This window comes from Urocitellus parryii (genome assembly GCF_045843805.1).
Source record: "Urocitellus parryii isolate mUroPar1 chromosome 10 unlocalized genomic scaffold, mUroPar1.hap1 SUPER_10_unloc_3, whole genome shotgun sequence".
Taxonomy (NCBI): domain Eukaryota; kingdom Metazoa; phylum Chordata; class Mammalia; order Rodentia; family Sciuridae; genus Urocitellus; species Urocitellus parryii.
The window spans coordinates 488,809-507,616 of record NW_027551756.1 but is presented as its reverse complement, the minus strand read 5'-3'; the positions used below and the strand labels follow the sequence as shown (position 1 = coordinate 507,616).

The window sequence follows — 18,808 nt, the reverse complement described above, 5'->3', positions numbered from 1 at the left end:
AATGGATATATAAAATGTGATACATATACAGCCTTCAAGAATGAAATTATTGTATTTGCCAGTAAATGGATGGAGTTGGAGAATATCATGCTAAGTGAAATAAGTCATTCCCCCAAGAAACAAACTCCAAATATTTTTTTTCTGCTATCTAGGTGTGGATCCATAAAGGGGTGGGGGCTAAGGAAGAATGGAAGAACTTTGGATTGGGCAGGGAGAATAAGGGGAGTGGGTGCATGGGAGGGTAGGAAGGATGGTGGAATGAGTCAGCTATTATTACCCTAGGTACATGTATCATTGAATGAACAGTGTGAATCTGCATCATGTAAAGCCCAAGAAATGAAAAGTTTTGCTCCATTCAAGTACAATGAGTTGAAATGCATTCTGCTGTCAAATACAACTAATTAGAACAAACTGAAGAAAAGCAATGTTTTGGGACTTTTCAAAATCTTTAACTGACAGAATAACTAGCTGTGAGTCCAACATGCTAATTATTGACCTTTCAGGGAAAGGTCACCATAACTGGGAAGGAGAACAGATAAAGGTCCATAAGATACACACACACACACACACACAGAGAGAGAGAGAAGCACACACACCATGCATAGTCGAACAGGAGAGGACAAGGAGAGAGATGTGAACAATAAGCAAGTGCTGCATAATGAAGAAAAATTCAGGCACTAAACTGACCAAAGATGTTTCAGAGAGAAAACTTGCACCTCAGTTAATTCTATGCAAGGTCAAGGAGCATTCCTGTAGCACTCCTGTGGACTCCTCTGCTCTTCCAGAAGTCTGTGAATGAAGGATCTAGTGCGTGAAAAGGTTAATCGTACCTGCTGATTGGAAGTACTCCAAAGCCTTCTGGGCAGGACCATGATACATTAGTTCTCCTGAGGCCAATATGGTAAGACTGTCAAAGAGCTTGAAGATGGAATAACAAGGCTGATGGATGGTGAAGATAATTGTTCTCCCCTGCTGAGAAATCCTAAGTGAAAAAGGGAAATAATGAATCATTAAACATCCGGAATTTGCACTTCTTGATAGAATACTTACTCCTGCCAGTAGAGCTTTTTCTCTCAGTTCAACTTGATTTTCTCTTACAAAATTGTCATCTCAACTCATTATATATTTGGTAATTGAGGAAAATAAAATTCAATGCTTTTATTAAACAACTAAATATTCTTAAAGTTTGGTGCATCAGTAGTCTAGAATTGTCTATAGAGATTGAAAGAAAATGCATTTTCCTAGAGTCTAACGAGACAGTGAATTCAGAGAAGTTGGTACACAATCTCTGATGGTTGGAATAAGGAATCCATATTATTACCAAGTATCTCAGATAATCTCTTAAGTACACCCACTTTCAAGAATTAGTTAATGACCTGGGAGACTACAAATAATACAGTATGGAAAAGTCTACAAATAAAGAGAAAAAATTGTATATTGTTATATTCCATCTTCATTATGTGTAGATTGTTCAAATTTTAATTCTTACAAGTCATTATCCTGTCTTATGTTGGCCAATGTCTTGGTAATTTAATCCTTTAAATAAAATTTTTAGTGAATACATGAATAAAAGAACTACTTAATGATTAAGTATTAAAAAGATGGTCATATAACCAATTTTCATTGATCATTTAATTATGCTGAATCTTTAGTAATTGGTTTTCATCCTACCTTGGTAATACATTAACATTATTTAGCACTTAGAATGCCATATAGCACTTAATTAAATGTTTTAGAGATAAATCTTTATTTTTATAGTAAGGCTGTTATGATACTAGTATTTCCTTCTTTTTACAGATAAGGTCTAAATGTTAAGTAACTGGCTAAGCCCTCACAGTTACTCAGGGGCCCTGTTGGGATCTGAGCTCTGGTCAGATTTTATGGAAGAAACAGTTCTAAACTGCCCTTTATAGGAGTTATTACTTAAGGTTAGAAGAAACAAAGGCCAACATCACTTTCCCAATTTTTAAAAAGTATTTCGAGAAAAGAATCACTTCAATTTAATAATTTGATAAGCACCTCATAAATCTATTGTATCCAAGGGGGTTCTGCCTCATGGAGAAGCAGGAAGTAAGATCTATAATTTCAATCTGGCTCCTTGTAAAAAAAAAAAGGAGAGTGATAACCCGTCTGAAGGTGATATATGTAGAATATCCAAATTCCCAGTGATGGTGAGCTAAGAAAAGAGATACAGTGAAAGAACAAGGTGAACAAAGTGAACAAGTCTACTCTCAAAACTGTAAGAAGCAGTTCCATGTAACACGACAGGCAGTGTTTATGTGTTTGCTTGTGTAGGTGTTGTTTTGGGTGAAGAAGATAACTAAGAGAGATGGCAAAACAGGCCTATGGTGAGCACTTCAGACAAAAAGATGGAAATTCAGTCAATAGGCAATAGGAGCTGGGAAAGGACTGGAAGATGGACACGTGGTTCCTGAGAGCTCTGACACTCAAAGTGTGCTCTGAGGACTACAAGCATTAGTGTCAGTAATTCTTCAAATCTCCTGTGAAGAATTTTGAACACTTCCTGAGTCCTACAGAAACAGGATTTGCATTTCAACCAGACCATAGGTGATGGACATGCACAACAGTGTTTGGGAAGGACTGATCAGAGCTCTCTGCATGACAAAAGTTGCCTGTATGCTAAGCAGTGCAAACCACAAAGAAAATGTATATGAATCAAAATATCATACATGAGTTCTGTATTGGGGCCTGAACTCCAGACCCTTAAGTTGGTATCTTCACTTATATGTGCAAATGGCATTTTAAACTTGTGATGTCTAACTCATAAATATTTTCCTTTCTTGCTGTTTCCTCTCTTCTGGCATAGAGACTTGCTCATAGGGCTATGAGCATCAGAGGAAGCAAGGTTGTGACAGAGAGGGGAAGCCTTGAAGATAGTGTGATTGACATCTTAAAACAATGAGGCAGAGGAGTTTCTAGAGGTGGTAGATAAAGGGAGAGACTAGCACTACTTGGAGACTTGTTCCAATAAACAAATAAATTACTTCAGTAAGCAAGTAAGTAAATATTTTGAGATAATGGGAGCCGAAACTCTCCCTGTCTGAAGTCACTTACAAACATGAAAATGGCAAAGACTAAAAGTAAGACAGAGGTGTTAGTTTGGAGTCAGAAATATTATTATGAATTCATGGGCTTTTCAATGTATACACAATAACAAAACAGCAATAGTTATAGATCTCTGTTCATGCATATATTTTTTAGTAAATATCTATGTATACATATATGTGTACCACAATTAGATGATAAAGGCTGATATTACCTGTGCAGGTTGCATTCTCAGGTGTGTTGCACTGAGAATTCAGCATCCTTTCATTCCTGAGTATCATGTAACACTCACTGGGATGGACCCTGCAGGGGGTCACACCATGAATTGCTCCAGATTGGAAGAAGACAAGAAAAGTGTGTTTCTGGAGAGATACTGACAGACAGGAAACAGACACAGTAGCTCTGATTGCATCCTAGCAACAGATTTGAGTAGCCATGATTGGATCCTGGCAAAGAAAGGCTTATTGACTGGAGATTAAAGATGATGGTGCATTCTCCTGGATTGGAGTTTGTAGTAGGAAGTATTTGGGGTGAAAGGGCATGAAGGCAGAAGAAACTATATGGGAAGTAGCAGAGAGAAAAGGAGGGGCTACAGATACAGTGAAATGTAACAGAGGGAAATCCAGGTAAGAAAAGTAGAATTTCATTTGTATTATTATTGGATATTTCCTTTCAGTTTGAAATATGTTTCTGTATTTTTAAAGATGATGTATAAATCTCAACTATTGAAAAATTTCCTATAAACATCCATTCGCATTTTTCTTCTTTATAAAAAGAAATGCATTTGTCTACTTTCATTCTTCCACTTTTTGAAGCCTCAAATGTCAGCAGTCATTGTCTCTATCCTCCCATGACAGGTGGAAATCCTGAGCTGATCCTGTTGGTTCCCTTGAAAACAGATCTAGAATCCACCCTCTGCTCACCAGGACCATCCTTGTTGAAGCTTCATCATCCTTCATCAGCTCCTTCACTGGATCTTCCCTCATCCTTGCCTAACTGCAGTCTTCCCACAGCCATTGCTGTACTCCAAAAATCTCAAAAACCTCCCCATTTCCTCTAGTGACAGGAAAAGCCATACTTCTTACATGACCTCTGCCACCAGCCCAACTCTACTTAACATCCTAATCCACCTGTGAAGGGCTAAACTGGGTCCTCCCCAAACTCAGATATTGAAGCCCTATCCCCCAGGGCCTCTGAATGTGGCCACATTGAACATAGTGCTTTCAAAGAGGTCTTTTTAAATTTAAATGAGGTCATTGAGGGTTCTCATCTGACTATGTCCAGTTAGGAGTTGATTAAGACACAGACATACAAAGGGAGAAGGTGACCATCTGCAGCCAATGAGAGGCCAATGAAGAAACAACCCACAGCATACAATTTTTCAAATTTCGGCCTTCAGAGTCATGACAAAATTAATTTTTGTGTTTAAGCCTACAGTCTGTGGTATTGTTGTGACAGTTCACCAAATATCACTCCTCATAGTCTCTGGGTCTGTCCCTCTGGCCTTGCTGGTCTTCCCGACACATCAGACATGCTGTGCTTCAGAGCCACTTGGCTGCCTTTTCTAACCTGAACTCTCTTCTGAATTATAGCACATCTCACTCATTCTCTCCCAGCATATGTGTCACATGATTGTGGCCTTTTCTGATCCTTCTAATTAAAAAGCTCCCTGCCTTCACCTTAGCCTTCCTTTCCTATATTCTTGCTTCATCTTTCTTGAACCACTTCTTGTTTATTGACTGTATCCTGCTAACAAAGAAGAAACATTTTTTTTAAAAAAAACTTCTAAATCTCCTGCACCAGAAATACCAGTAAAATAGAAGTGATCAAAGAGTAAATGAATGAAATAAAATGTTGCCATACTTTTTACCTTTTTAGAAGTGTAAAGACATCATTAGCTGTTCTCCCATCTAAGCCAGTTGTGGGTTCATCCAGGAACAAGATGAGAGGATCAAGGATCAGCTCCATTCCTATACTAGTCTTTTTTCTTTCTCCTTTAGATTCCACCTGAAACATGAATTATTATCATGTTCAAGAATTTCCAAGGTCACTGCTATTTGGTGAATTAACCAGTACCATTCCTGTTAGAGACACTTTATTTCATTTTCCTCATTATTCTGGACAGGAAATAAATGACACCTGGGGGAAAAAATGTTTATCTCTAACCCCATGTGTAGGCTAAGCCTCAGTGCAGAGTAGTCACCTGATTTGAATCCCATTCTTTTAATAGTCCTGAACATGCCTTGACAGTCAAATATTTTAAGAGAGTAAGTTAAAACACTAAAACACCAAACCAAAACAAACAAACAAACAAACAAAAACCAAAACTATGATGTAGGGAAATATATTTAATAAAGGAGAGCCTGGCACAGTGTAGTATGCCTGTAATCCCAGTGGCTAGGGAGGCTTAGGAAAGATGTTCTCAAGTACAAAGCCAGCCTTAGCAACTTAATGAGGCCCTAAGCTACTTTAGGAGAACCAATCTCTAAATAAAATATAAAAAGGGCTGAAGATGTGGCTCAGTGTTTAAGCATCCTTGGTACAAAACAAAACAAAAAAAACAAAACAACAACAACAACAAAAAAACACAATAAAACAACAAAAAAAAAAGAAAAAGAAAAAAAACTACTTACAATGATCTTTTACTGTATTCTGAACATCTCATACAGACACACCACATCTACAAAATATCCCAACTGGACTGAAAAGAAGATAGTCACCTTGGAGCCAGGAGCATATAATTTCCAACATACCATATTAGCATCTTTTAAATTTCATATTTTTCCCCAAATTGATTTTTTTCTATATGTAACTTACCTCAGAATTGCTCACCCTTCTTTTCAGAAAAATCCAGAACAGGGGATATTTCACAAGGCAAGTGGCACAATATTTGCAGCCAGTAAATGTGTGGGGAGGGGATAAAGAAGATTTAGGGGAGGTAGGAAGTAGAAAACACACAACCTTTGAATGGTTTCTATAAAGAACTGATCTTTAAAAGACATTTGGGTACCCGATCAAAGTATTATATAAATGTATAAGTATGGCACAATGAAATATATTATTTTATATAATTATTATAAGCAGAGAAAAAGGCTTTTGGGAACAATTAGGGACATATTAATAAATATAAACATGTAACAGCTCATAATATAGAGACCTTGTTCCATTTGTTCGATAATGGTATCAGTAAGGTAAGATATATGCTCATTTCCTTAGGTTATTGTGGGAGAAAGGGGATACAAATGACCATTGAAGGGAATAGAGGCAGTAATTCATTGTTAGGTTATCCATCATATCATTTGAGTAATCAGACTATTTGTCTACATTTTTGTTATGTTAAAATATCATAAAGAGCTAAAAAATAAATTACTTAAATCAATGAGATTATATGATTCTAAGAAGCCAACAATTAATTACCTTTGTACATTTCCCCTGGAAATCCAAGAAAGCAACACACTAAAGTGCCTGCTTGGAACTAAGTAAGAGTAAAAGAAAGTGTCTTCCTAGAAAGATAAAATCAGTTTAAAAAGCAGCCCCAATCACTCAACAACAACAACCAAAGGGGGTGAAAGGTGGCTCCTGTGCCATCGTAACTCAGGAGAGATCCACGGGGGGAAAAAAATGATGTTTATCTGCTACCTGTCCAAGCCCCATTGGTATCCCAACCAAAATTTAACAAGATTTTCCTTCACCTTGGCATGGTTTACTATGAATAACTCTAACATCAACTATGATCATTTACATAACTCTTTAGCATGAATGAGTGTTTTAACCCCAATAGCCAACATTGTACCTTCAATCCATTTGAATGTATTTCATCTAATGGTTTAAAGTATTATAAGAATAAATCTTCTTATCTTTGTTTTCATATCTCTAGTTTATACTTGTTCCTCTTACCCCTGATTCATTCTCTTGCATTATCTGCTACTACCTCACATACCCACTATTCATCAATTTTACCTTTGTACCTTAGTGCAAATTATCTTTTCTCTCTCTCTTAATTTTTCTCTTTTCCAATCCTTTAGGGCCTATATTCCCCAATTCCCCACCAATCCCTCATTTATGGTTACAGTAATTGTACTAAATTTAATAACTATTATTGGAGCTATTCCAGAACACTTTTAAAGGTTTACATATGTATTTAGGAAACTGTGGAGAAAAATAGCAACAAGCTTTTCTTTCTTATAAGGTTGAATAATACAAGCCTTGGCTCTGGAGTGGTTATAGTAAATAGGGTTCAGTGGCATCCTTGAAACTGGTGCTGATATTAGGATCAGCAGAGGTCACACATTGACAAAAAAAAAATTAGCATCTGAATAGGAAATCATGCTAGGGCTCTTAAGAAAAAAAAACTCATAAGTAGTCATTCTCTTAAAAAAGAAGTGAGAACTATACAAAGAGATGTGCAGGCATAGAAATGCTATGAAAAAAAATCAAGAAAAAACATCATCCCAAAGTCCCTAATATTTCAACAACGGACTCCATAGATACTACTACACAGAATATGTCAGAAAAAAAATTGGAAAGTTAAAAGATAAAATATTCTATAACCTAAAAAGGTATAAAGTGAAATCAGAGAAAAATACAGAAAGTGAAAGATTACTGCAATAAAAATAAAGAAATTGTAAAAGGGAACCAAATAAGAATCCTAGAAGTGAAAGACTTAGAAAACAAACTAAAAGCTCAATGGAAAGCAACATGAATGGATTATGTCACTTTGAAGATAAATCTTTAGGTCTTGAAAACAAAACATATAATCTAGAATAAAAATTGCATAAAGAAAAGATGTTAAGAATGAATAGAAAATTCAATGTTAAGATGTTAAGAATGAATAGAATATTCAAAAAATATGAGATATCACTAAAACACCAAATTTAGTATTTATTGGGATAGATGAAGGCTCTGAAATATAAGCTAAAGGCATGCACATTTTTTTCAATGAAATGATATTAGAAAATTTTCCAACCCTTAGGAATGAGACAGAAATTCAAATCAAAGAAACATATAGGAATCCATGTATACAAAATCACAATAGATTCACACCAAGAAACATTATAATGAAAATGCCTAGCATATAGAGTAAGGATAGCATTGTAAAAGCTACAATAAAAAAGGGCTGGTCTCATTTAGAACTAAATCAAAACAGATTTCAACTGATTTCTCAAGTTGGAATCTAAAATCTAGGAGATTTTGGAGTACTATAAACAAGGTTCTGAAAGAAAATGGTGTCAATCAAGAATTTCTATACTCAGCATAATTAAGCTTCAGAATTAAAGATGAAATAAAAATATTTCATGAAAAACAGAAACAAAAGAATTCATAACTAGTAAGCCTGCATTATAAGACATATTCAATGAAATTTTCCATACAGAAGAAATGAAGAGTGAAAATGAAAAGAAACATAGGAATGAAGTCCCTGAAATAAAAGTCAATTAAAGGAAAACAAGTCTGCTTTAAACATTAGAAATAGATCAAATGTTTGGAATTATAAACCATTTCTCAATAACAACATTGAATGTAAATAGTCTAAAATCTTCAATCAAATGACAGATTGGCAGACTAGATTAAAGAACAAGACCCAACAATAGTTGTCTGCAAGAGACTCACCTCAGAGGCAAATATATCCATAGACATAAGGTAAAAGAATGGGAAAAGCTATATCATTAAAGTATAACCATGAACAATCAACCATAACTATTCTAATATCAGATAAAGTAGATGTTAAGACAAAATTAATCAGAAAAGACAAAGAAAGTTACTTCATACTACTAAAGGGAATCATATATCAATAAGATAATGATTAAAAAGATCAATGCCTCAAACAACAGAGCATCTACATACATGAAACAAACCCTTAGCAATATTAAGAATCAAATTGACCACAATACAATGACACCGAGTGACTTTAAATTTCCTCTTTCAACACTGGATAGATCAACCAAACATAAATTAAGATTCTAGTTCTGTAGAGAACTAAAAAATACCATTAATACATGAACCTACAAGATATCAACAGAATATTTTATCCATCAATGACTGAATTCACTTTCCTCACTAGAGCACATGGGAAATTTTCTGAAACAGACCACCTTTTCAGTCACAAACCAAATCTTTGCAAATACAATAAAATAGTGATAATATTTTGAATTCTATAATAACACAACAGAATGAATTGGAAATCAACAATAAGGTAAAAAGCAGAAACCACTCTAACACCAGCAGATAAAATAATACACATTTTGAAGATGAATGGATAGAAGAATACCTCGGGGGAAAAATTAAAAATTTGAGAAGTAAATGAGAAGAGTGATAAAATATATCAAATTTTCTGTGACGGTATGAAGTCAGCTCTAAAAGGAATGTTCATAGCATTGAGCTAATACATTAACAGAATAGAAAGGTAACAAATAAATAATCTAAAATTACATCTCAAACCCCTAGGAAAACAAGAACCAACAAACCAATTCCCAAATCATTAGACGATAGGACATAATTAAAGTCAGAGCAGAAACCAATAAAATTGCGAATTCAAAAATTTTCAAAAGATTAATGAAACAGAGTTGGTTTTGGAAAGGATAAATGTTTAGCTAAACTAACTAAATTAAAAGGGGAAAAATGCAAATAAGATTTGAGATGGAAAAGGAAATATCAACCTATATGCTACTGAATCCATAGAATCATCAGAAACTATTTTTGAAAATTTCTACTCCAATGAACTATAAAATCTTAAAGATATTGACATATACCTTTTATAATGTTGAGATAAATTTTTTCTATCTGTAGTTATATGTGAGCAACCTAAGGCCAACATTATATTAAATGAAGAGAATCTGAAAGCATTTCCTCTATAAACAGGAACAAAGCATGCCCTCTTTCCCACTCCTATTCAACATAGACCTTGAAATTCAAACCAGAGCAATCAGGCAAGAAGAGGAAATTGAAGACATGCAAATATGAAAGAAGAGCTCAAATTATCTCTGTTTAATGATGTCATAATCCTATATTTAGAAGACCCAAATAACTCTAGCAGAAGACTTCAAGAGCTCATATATGAATTCAGCCAAATAGCAGGATACAAATCAGCATCCATGAATTAACCATATTCCTATAATCCAATGATAAATTGGCTAAAAAAGCAATTAGGAAAACAACCTATTCACATTAGCTTCAAAAATCAATCTGAAAAAAAGAGACAAAAGAACCTCTACAATGAAAACTACAGAACACTAAAGAAAGAAATTGAAGAAGATCTCAGAAAAATGAGAAATTATACCCCATTTGATTCAAAGGTATGATATGTCAAAAAAAAAAAAGAAAAGAAAAGAAAAGTAAATGGAAAGACCTTCCATGTTCTGGAATAAGCAAAACTAATATTGTCAAAATGGCCATTCTACCAAAAGCACTGTTCAGATTCACTGCGATTTTCATAAAAATTTCACTGACACTCTTCAAAGAATTATAAAAGGCAGTTATAAAATTCATTTGGAAAAATAAGAGACCCAGAATAGCCCAAGAAATCCTGAGAGAGAAAAGCAAAGCAGGAGGTATCACAATATTGGACCTTAAATAATACTTCAGAGTTATAGTAACAAAAACAGCATTTTATATGCACCAAAACATCTCACTCACAACCTGCATGGGGAGGGAGTGGGTAACTATGAGAGGTGTGGACCAGCTGGAAATAAAAGCTAGGAAAGTAATATAAAAGAAATAAAAACAAGAGGTAAGAATTATATATATTTTCAAAGTGTGGCTGTGATGGGTGGAACACACCTGATGTGGTCTTACCCTAATAAAGAGAAAAACCTGTGCTTACTTATATAGCGGTAAAGACCAAAGGGCATAATAAGTAATTTCATCAGGAAAAACAGGATAAATGTGGGGGAAAAACAGGTTATTTAGTGCTTAGGTGGTTACGCCCACCTACTGAGGGCTGTGTTTGATCCTATGGCTGTGAGCTAAGGCAGGGCACCAGCATGATCTGGGCTTTCTAGAACCAAGGAAGTTCACCCAGGAGTTCCCAGAAAAGCAGCTTCCCTGCCTTATGCTGGCTCAAACAAACACAAAATTTATCATAATTTATACATGGCTTCCAACAAAAACAGATATGAAGACCAATGGAATAGGAGAGACACAGACAAAGCCACAGAAATACAGTTATCCCATACTAGAAAAAGATGCCATAAACATATATTGGAAAAAAGACAATCTCTTCAACAAATGGCACCAAGAAGACTGGAAGTCCATAAGGAGTAGAATTAAATTTAGATCCTACCTCTTGCCCTGCACAGATCTCAATTCAAAGTGGATCAAAGACCTAGGTGTTAGATTAGAACCCCTTCACTTGCTAGAAGAAAATGTTGGCCCAGCACTCCAACATATTGGCACAGAAAACCTCTTTCTTATTAAGACTCCTAGAGCACAAGAAATAAACTCAACATCAATAAGTGGGATGGCATCAGATTTAAAAGTTTCTGCACAACCAAGAACTAAGAATTTGAAGAGAGAGCCTCAGAAAGGGAGAAAACATTTCTTACCTATTTCTCAGATAGGGCATTAATTTCCAGAAAATACAAATAACCGCCCCCCCCCAAAACACCAAATAAACAAATGAACCAACCATTAAATGGCAAAAGAATTAAATAGACACTTCTCAAAAGACATAATACATGAAAAAAATGTTCAATATCTGTAGCAATTAGGGAAATGCATATTAAAACTACACGGAGATTTCATCTCATTCTAGTCAGAAAGGTGATTATCAAGAATAAACATAACAATAAATGTTGGCAATGATATGGGGGAAAAGGTTCGCTCATACATTGTTGGTGGAGCTCCAGATTAGTTCAACCACTCTGGAGTATGGAGATTTCTCAAACAAACTAAGAATAGAACCACCATATATCAGCTATCTCACTCTTTGTTATATATATATATATATATATATATATATATATATATATATATATATATATATATAAACAAAATGCACATATTACTGTGATGCACAGCAATGTTTATAGCAGTATGATTCACAATAGCCAAGTTATGGAATGACACTATAAGCCCAGGCTCTTGCCCAGACAGAAACAGGGGAAACCTAAAAGGCAAAATTGCTAATACCTGGAAATCACTAATACCCTTTAACAATTAATGGGTAAAGAAAAAAATAGTATATATATATATATATATATATATATATATATATATATATATATATATAATGGAGTATTTCTCAGCTATAAAGAGAACAACTTTGTGTCATTTGCCAGTAAATGGATGGAGCTGGAGAATATCGTGCTAAGTGAAACAAGCCAACGTTTAAAAAAGACAAGGGCTGATTATTTTCTCTGATATGTGGAAGCTAATACAGAATAAAGGATGAGGGGATAAAAATATAGAAAAATTCAGTGGAGTCAACAAAGTGGAATGAAGTGAAGGGAGGGAAAATTAGATAAGTAAAGACAATAGAATGAATCTGATCAAACATTTTTTATGTACATATATGAATATATATATATATATATATATACACACACACACACAAGAAATAATGTTAAAAATACTGTAAGTAAATAGACAGATCAGTAGAGGAATAGGAGCAGAGGAGAGAGTGAGGGGAAGAGAAGGGAAGTACCTGGGAATGAACCAGAACAAATTATATTTTCTGCTTTTATAATTATGTCAAAATGAATCCAGTGTTACATATAACTAAAAAAAAACTTTAAAAAAGAATACTTGGATTCTTTTCATTTATGAAATCCAGAAGTATACCTCAAAAAACATGTAACAATATTTCCTGGAGGAAGAGTTGAAGAAGAGCAGCTAAAAGAGGAAAAAGAAGAACAAGAAAAGTCAGTGCAAAGACATCAAACAACCTGTGTCTTGAACAATGGGGGTGGGAGGACCATGGAAACGGCCATGTGAGGGGCTCTCTCCACATAGACCTACTCCCTCTTCAGGACTAGACCACAGGTAAGATTGTTCTCCACGTATTTCCCTCTTCATACTATGTAACTCGTTACCTTTCTCATCACTACAGAAAGCAGCCAGTTTTGACACCATACACATTAGGAAACTTCTGAGCTCCTCTTTCCTGGTTATGACTCTATCAGATTTTACACATTACCTTGGAATCTGCCACTTCCTCCAGACCTAACTCTTTAATGATGCTGTTGATCCTCTCCTTCTTTTCCTGTTTTGTCATAGTTGTTGGAAGTCGAAGAGCTGCTGAGAACCATAAGTTCTCTCTCACCGATAGTGTGTCCATCGCAACATCATCCTGAAGGCAAATGTGATTTCATTGAGAAACGCTGAGTTTTTCTAAGACCATCACTTCTGTGTATGTAACTTAAAATATGAAAATAATAAAACCAGGCCTGTGGTTGTGGCTCAGTGTAGAGTGCTCGCCTAGCATGTGTGAGACATGGGGTTCAACTCTCAGTACCACGTATAAATAAATAAAATAAAGATTCATCAACAACTAAAAAAATAAATAAATAAATAAAACCCAAAGGAAAGTTCTAGCTATTGTAAAGTTTCAACACTAAGGATTTCAGAAATTCTATACAGAGAGCTTTAGAGCCCAAGGGAAGCTATTTGCATACTCAGATGGAGCACACATAATTATGATAACTTCTAGACATTTACAAAATGCTTTCTATGAGGAGTTGCTAAAGTCATCCTTTAGGAGAAGAAGAGAGGTGAATGAAGAGCCAAAAAGACAACAGTAGATGGTTTTGAAAATGATATAAAAAACTAGAATTGATACCAATGCCTAAAAGTCTATATTTCAGGTTCTTTCTGCCTCTCCTTTTGACTCCTACCTCAGTCTTAAAGGAGATTATGTAAAGGTGGTATAAATAAAGTTGGTACTGAGCATCTTCAATTGGAAGCATGCAAAACTATAAGCCCAGTCTCTTGCACATACAGAAACAGGGGAAACCTAAAAGGCAAAATCACCAATACTTACCTGTACCACATACCCTGTATTATATGGGAAATTGGAATCCTCAGGTACTTCATGTACCCAAACATCTCCAGATATACCACTTGGATCCTTCCTTGCAGCCAATATATCTAACAACCTATAAAAGGACACACATGTTCAGAGATTTTTTCCTTCCTACAACGGCCACATCTCTCACCTACTCAGAACCAAGATTCTGTTCAAGTTAAAAATTGAGCTAGTCAAAAAATTCTATGGTTTAACATATGTGTGTGTTTGTGTATGTGCATGCACACATAGAAATTCTTAGCATCCTTTTCTTCATGTGCTATAAGACATTCCAAAATCATTAAAGCAAAATAGTATTGGCTTATTCAGTATAGACTCCCAGTGACCCTCACCTTCATGGTCCCAACCCAGGCAACAGTCTCCTTTATGTCTGATGCATGATCTCCCTGAGAACTTCAGCTCCTTCTGTTCACTTTTAACATTATTCCCTTATCTTCTTTCCACATTAGTTCATAATATGGTGGACTGCTATATTGTGATCACTTCATCATTCCATGTTGTTAAAGCTGAATTTAATAAGACTTCCTGGTCCTTGGATTAAAATCATATGCTAGTCTAAATTGATTTTATCCATAGTACCTAGCACCAGACAGGAAATGCACAGCAAATTCACGTGATTTTTTTGTGGGGTGGGGGCCGGGTACCAGGGATTGAATTCAGTAGTACTTGACCTCTGGGTCACATTTGCAGTCATCTTTTGTATTTAATTTAGAGACAGCAACTCACTGAGTTGGTTAGCACCTCACTTTTGCTGAGGATGGTTTGAACACATGATCCTCCTGCCTCATCCCTCCAAGCTGCTGGGATTACAGGAGTGCACCACCATGCACAACCAATGCATGTGATTTTTTAAAAAGCATACTAAAATGCAGCCAAAAAGGCTTACTTACACCTTCTTTTGTACTCACAAAGTATTGCCTGAAACTGAGGGTCCAACGATGGCATTAAGGCCAGGGTTCATGATCCCACTGTAAACACAAAAATATACTGATTTAGTATTTTACTTTATAAAGAGTTCCATAGGTTTAGGGTCTACACTGAATGCATTTAGGAAAGGTTGATGAAATTGCAGAAAGATAACAAGCACCAAATATTAATGTAAAAATATCATTGATTACTAGAAGTCTAGTCAGGACCAATAAAAAATGTCTGAGATCTCTCAAATATCTTGAAACCCCTAATCTCTTTGGGGGAAATGACATATTTCATGTTCAGACCACAAAATAAGTAGCAATTTTTTTTATGAATGATCTGCATTACTCTTACTCCTTTTAAAACAGTTTCTAAATCATGTTTAATGATCAACCTCTTCAAATCCCCTCACCTGCTTCCCAATCAAGTTAGACACCATTAATGAACACTGATTTGGAGATTGATTAGCAGTAGTGTTCTCACTTTTAAAATCTAGTCATAACGAAAATTAATATATTTTCAGTAGAAATCAAAGAGTGAAGCAAAGTACTCCAGACTATATAAAAAAAAAATCGCGTGTTCTTCACATTCAAGAAAAATATCTTACCAATTAAAAAAACCAGAGTAGATGATTCACTGCTTTGTTAAGTATCTGATTAATTGACTGGAAAATGTTCTGTGTGTATTGGGTGACATCCCTGTAGTATGGACATCCTTGTGAGATGCACAGTCAAAAAATGGATATAAGTATGCTTCAATCAAATTAAGTGTATTCCTGAGGGTAGTAAACAATCAGAGTAGAAGAGGGTGATTATGGCAGTGTTGACTTTGCTAAGACCCAGGAAGTCAATTTTAGGCTGATTATTATCTTAAACATAAGAGGTGAATCTACTAGGAAGAATTAGGTGGAGGAAGAGAACTAAGGGCAGGGCTACTGCAGGAGCACAGGAGTGCACACAGCAGCCTGGCTTCAGGCATTCAGAACTCTGGTGTGTATGCCAGTCTCTCTTTTGAATTGCTAGGCACATCAAGATGTGTTCTACAGTGGAATCAGTATCTATTCCAAGCACAGGATCAAAGCCAACAGCTATGTGCCCTCACATACCGATACCCAGGGAGGTTGATCCTATGATTGCATAGGTGTCATGAAATATGAAAGTCCCAGTGCAACTGCCCCATAGCACACACAGCTAGAATGATCTCATTTTTCTTAGCCTGTAGCATCTGATCTTTAACAAATGAAACCAGGGCTTCCAGAGGCTGAGGTGATATGTACCATTCACTTTGTTTATTAACTGTGGGAACTCTGAATCAGTGGACTATTGAGAGTGTGGTAAACTGGGATTCAGAAAATTCTTAATTCATTTGCTATCCTTCCTCCCACAGTGTAAAGACACACAAATGACTGGGTATGTCTGGGGGTGTAGGTTAGTGCAAGTAGAGGTATTTAGCATGCATGAAGTCTTGGGTTCAATCATTAGCAATAACCCCAATTCACAATGCTTGGGCAAACTCTCAAAGTGTATTTGTCTACAGTTCTTAATGCATTTCCCTTATTAATATCTACCTAGAAACTGCTTCAGAAGTGATCAGGAAAAGCCTTTTTATTTCCTAAGTTTTCATTGCCTAGAAAATTTCCCATGTTTTTAAGATATGTAGTCAAAAAAAGAGCAAGCCATCCTGAATGATTCAACCAGAAAAACAAATGTGAATATAGTCAGGCAAAGCATTTCAAAAGTCCCTTTGTTTGGCTTTCTTTGACAGTAAATCCCAGTGTTACAGAAAACATCAGAATCGTAGAAACCCAAATGCCACAGTTACTATGTAGGGCACTGACTATTTCCACATCCATTCAGCAACACAATTATGTCGTGTGTGTCTACTATGTATGTACAAGATACTATTTTAGGGCATGGGATAGAGCTGAGAGCAAATCCAGTAGATAAACAAATGGAAAAACAAAGTCCTAGCCCCCTGGAGTTCACACTCTAGTCAAGGGAATGAGCACCTACAGGTGGTCAACTATTTTCTATTTCCCAAACACCATGAGTAGACAGAGCCATGCTAATTTGTTTCAATAGAGTCTGGAGCTACACTCATGTAAAAAATTCAGTTAAGTCCTTCACCTTTCCTGTTCTCCCCATCTTCACCTCCACCTTTCTCTCACCCCTCACAAGCCATTCACCTCTTATTTTCTGCTTTCCAGCATATGCCTCTCTCCTAAAACTGTAAAACCTTGCCAAGAAGACTGTGTCTTTCTGTAACCACTTCTCCCTCCTGCCCTTCTGCTGCACCCTGCACTACTATTAATTCAAGTTTCCATACTGGGTGGGAGGGTATGGATAAAAGACAAACAGACACCCAAATAGAGAAAAAAACTGGGGGCCTGGTAGATCACTGTACATTGATAGATAAATAGTGACCATGAGCAGGCTCAGCAAATTCATTATATAGGTTTAAACAGCAAAAGGAACAATTGTGAGAAAGTTTCTTCAAGAAAAGCAAAACTGAAATTTTGAATATAAACAGCCCAATTAGAACTATCAGCTTACACCCCTAATTCTCTTCCCCCAGGCAGCTGGTATTTGAACCTAGGTCAGGAACTGATAAATCCATGGCTACTATGAAATTTCCCTTTGAACAGGTTATCACTAAAGAAGCTCTGTAGTCTCAAATTGGCACCTTAGGCCCCTAGAGTTTCCAGGAGGGGCATCGTCTCTGAATCCACACAATTCAAAGATCATAATTCATTTACTGCTCTTGACACCTTCCCCCATTAGACATGGCACACTGAATCCCAAATACTGACTGTACAACATGAAAAGACCCGAAGGATTCCTGTTGGATCTACTACACATTATGAGATCATGGTACACCCTTTGGTCTTGTTTTGCTTATAGTCAAAGGAGTTAAATGCCATTCTTGGGACATGGTCAACCCCTCTCTCTCTCTTTCTGTCTCTCTCTCTCTCTCTCTCTCTCTCTCTCTCTCTCTCTCTCTCCACACACACACACACACAAAGAGTTTTCACTTTCTGTATCTCCATGTGCCCTCCAATGGAGGATGAGGAGGTTCTGTATTGTCTTTGAATACTTCAATCAATCACAGCAAAAAAAAAAATGCAGGGAAACTGCTATAGTTTTATAATTCTTCCATCAGACTAAAAGGTTTCTATGAATAGAGGGCATTTCTGTGACTAGCATCTTCAACAACACCAGACACCTACTATTATCCCTATTTGGTTGAATAAAAGAATATCCACCTTAGTTTATTGAGTACATAATTAACTTGCTGGAAGGGATAAGTGAGGTAAAATGAACACTCATACAGTGTGTGCTTTATAGTTGTTTAACTTGCACACATTCAAAGCAAGGTACCTTCTACCTCATTCATCAAAAAATTTGTAGGGAAAATTATTTCATAATTACTGTGTTTCACAAAATGCTTGTCAGCTTTTCAGTAATCAATCTATCTAATCATATAGCAAAAGATCAAAGCCTTACATCCACTATTCCTCTCCCTATTCTAGTCAGGATTACTTAACCAACACAAGAGAAAGACAAAAAGTAGGCAAGAGAGCAGGTATTCCTGCATGGACAGAGTTCCAGTCCTGCACAGCAGCCCTTGCCTCAGCCCAGTCAGCCCTTAAAATCTTGCTATTTCTTTACCTCCAATGACTCAAAAATTTCGATGTTATTTCGTCAATTCTTTGATTTCTAAAGGGAATTGGCTTGCATTAACTGAAAAGTGTAAAATCATATAAAAATATCAAGAAAATAGAACAAACATCAACTTACTTATAGATCTGCAGCC

General features: G+C 35.9%; 1 protein-coding gene across 1 annotated transcript in view; it reads right to left on the bottom strand.

Annotated features, from left to right (window-relative positions):
* Nucleotides 1–18,808, bottom strand: part of LOC144251245 (broad substrate specificity ATP-binding cassette transporter ABCG2-like) — a 45,420-nt gene that overhangs the window by 15,442 nt on the left and 11,170 nt on the right. Inside the window, exons 2-7 of the mRNA XM_077794271.1 lie at nucleotides 14,992–15,051; nucleotides 14,039–14,153; nucleotides 13,189–13,348; nucleotides 10,855–10,877; nucleotides 4,937–5,073; nucleotides 831–982 (exon numbers count right to left, since the gene is read on the bottom strand). Coding sequence (XP_077650397.1) covers nucleotides 831–982; nucleotides 4,937–5,073; nucleotides 10,855–10,877; nucleotides 13,189–13,348; nucleotides 14,039–14,153; nucleotides 14,992–15,051 — 647 coding nt within the window. The remainder of the gene's footprint in view (nucleotides 1–830; nucleotides 983–4,936; nucleotides 5,074–10,854; nucleotides 10,878–13,188; nucleotides 13,349–14,038; nucleotides 14,154–14,991; nucleotides 15,052–18,808) is intronic.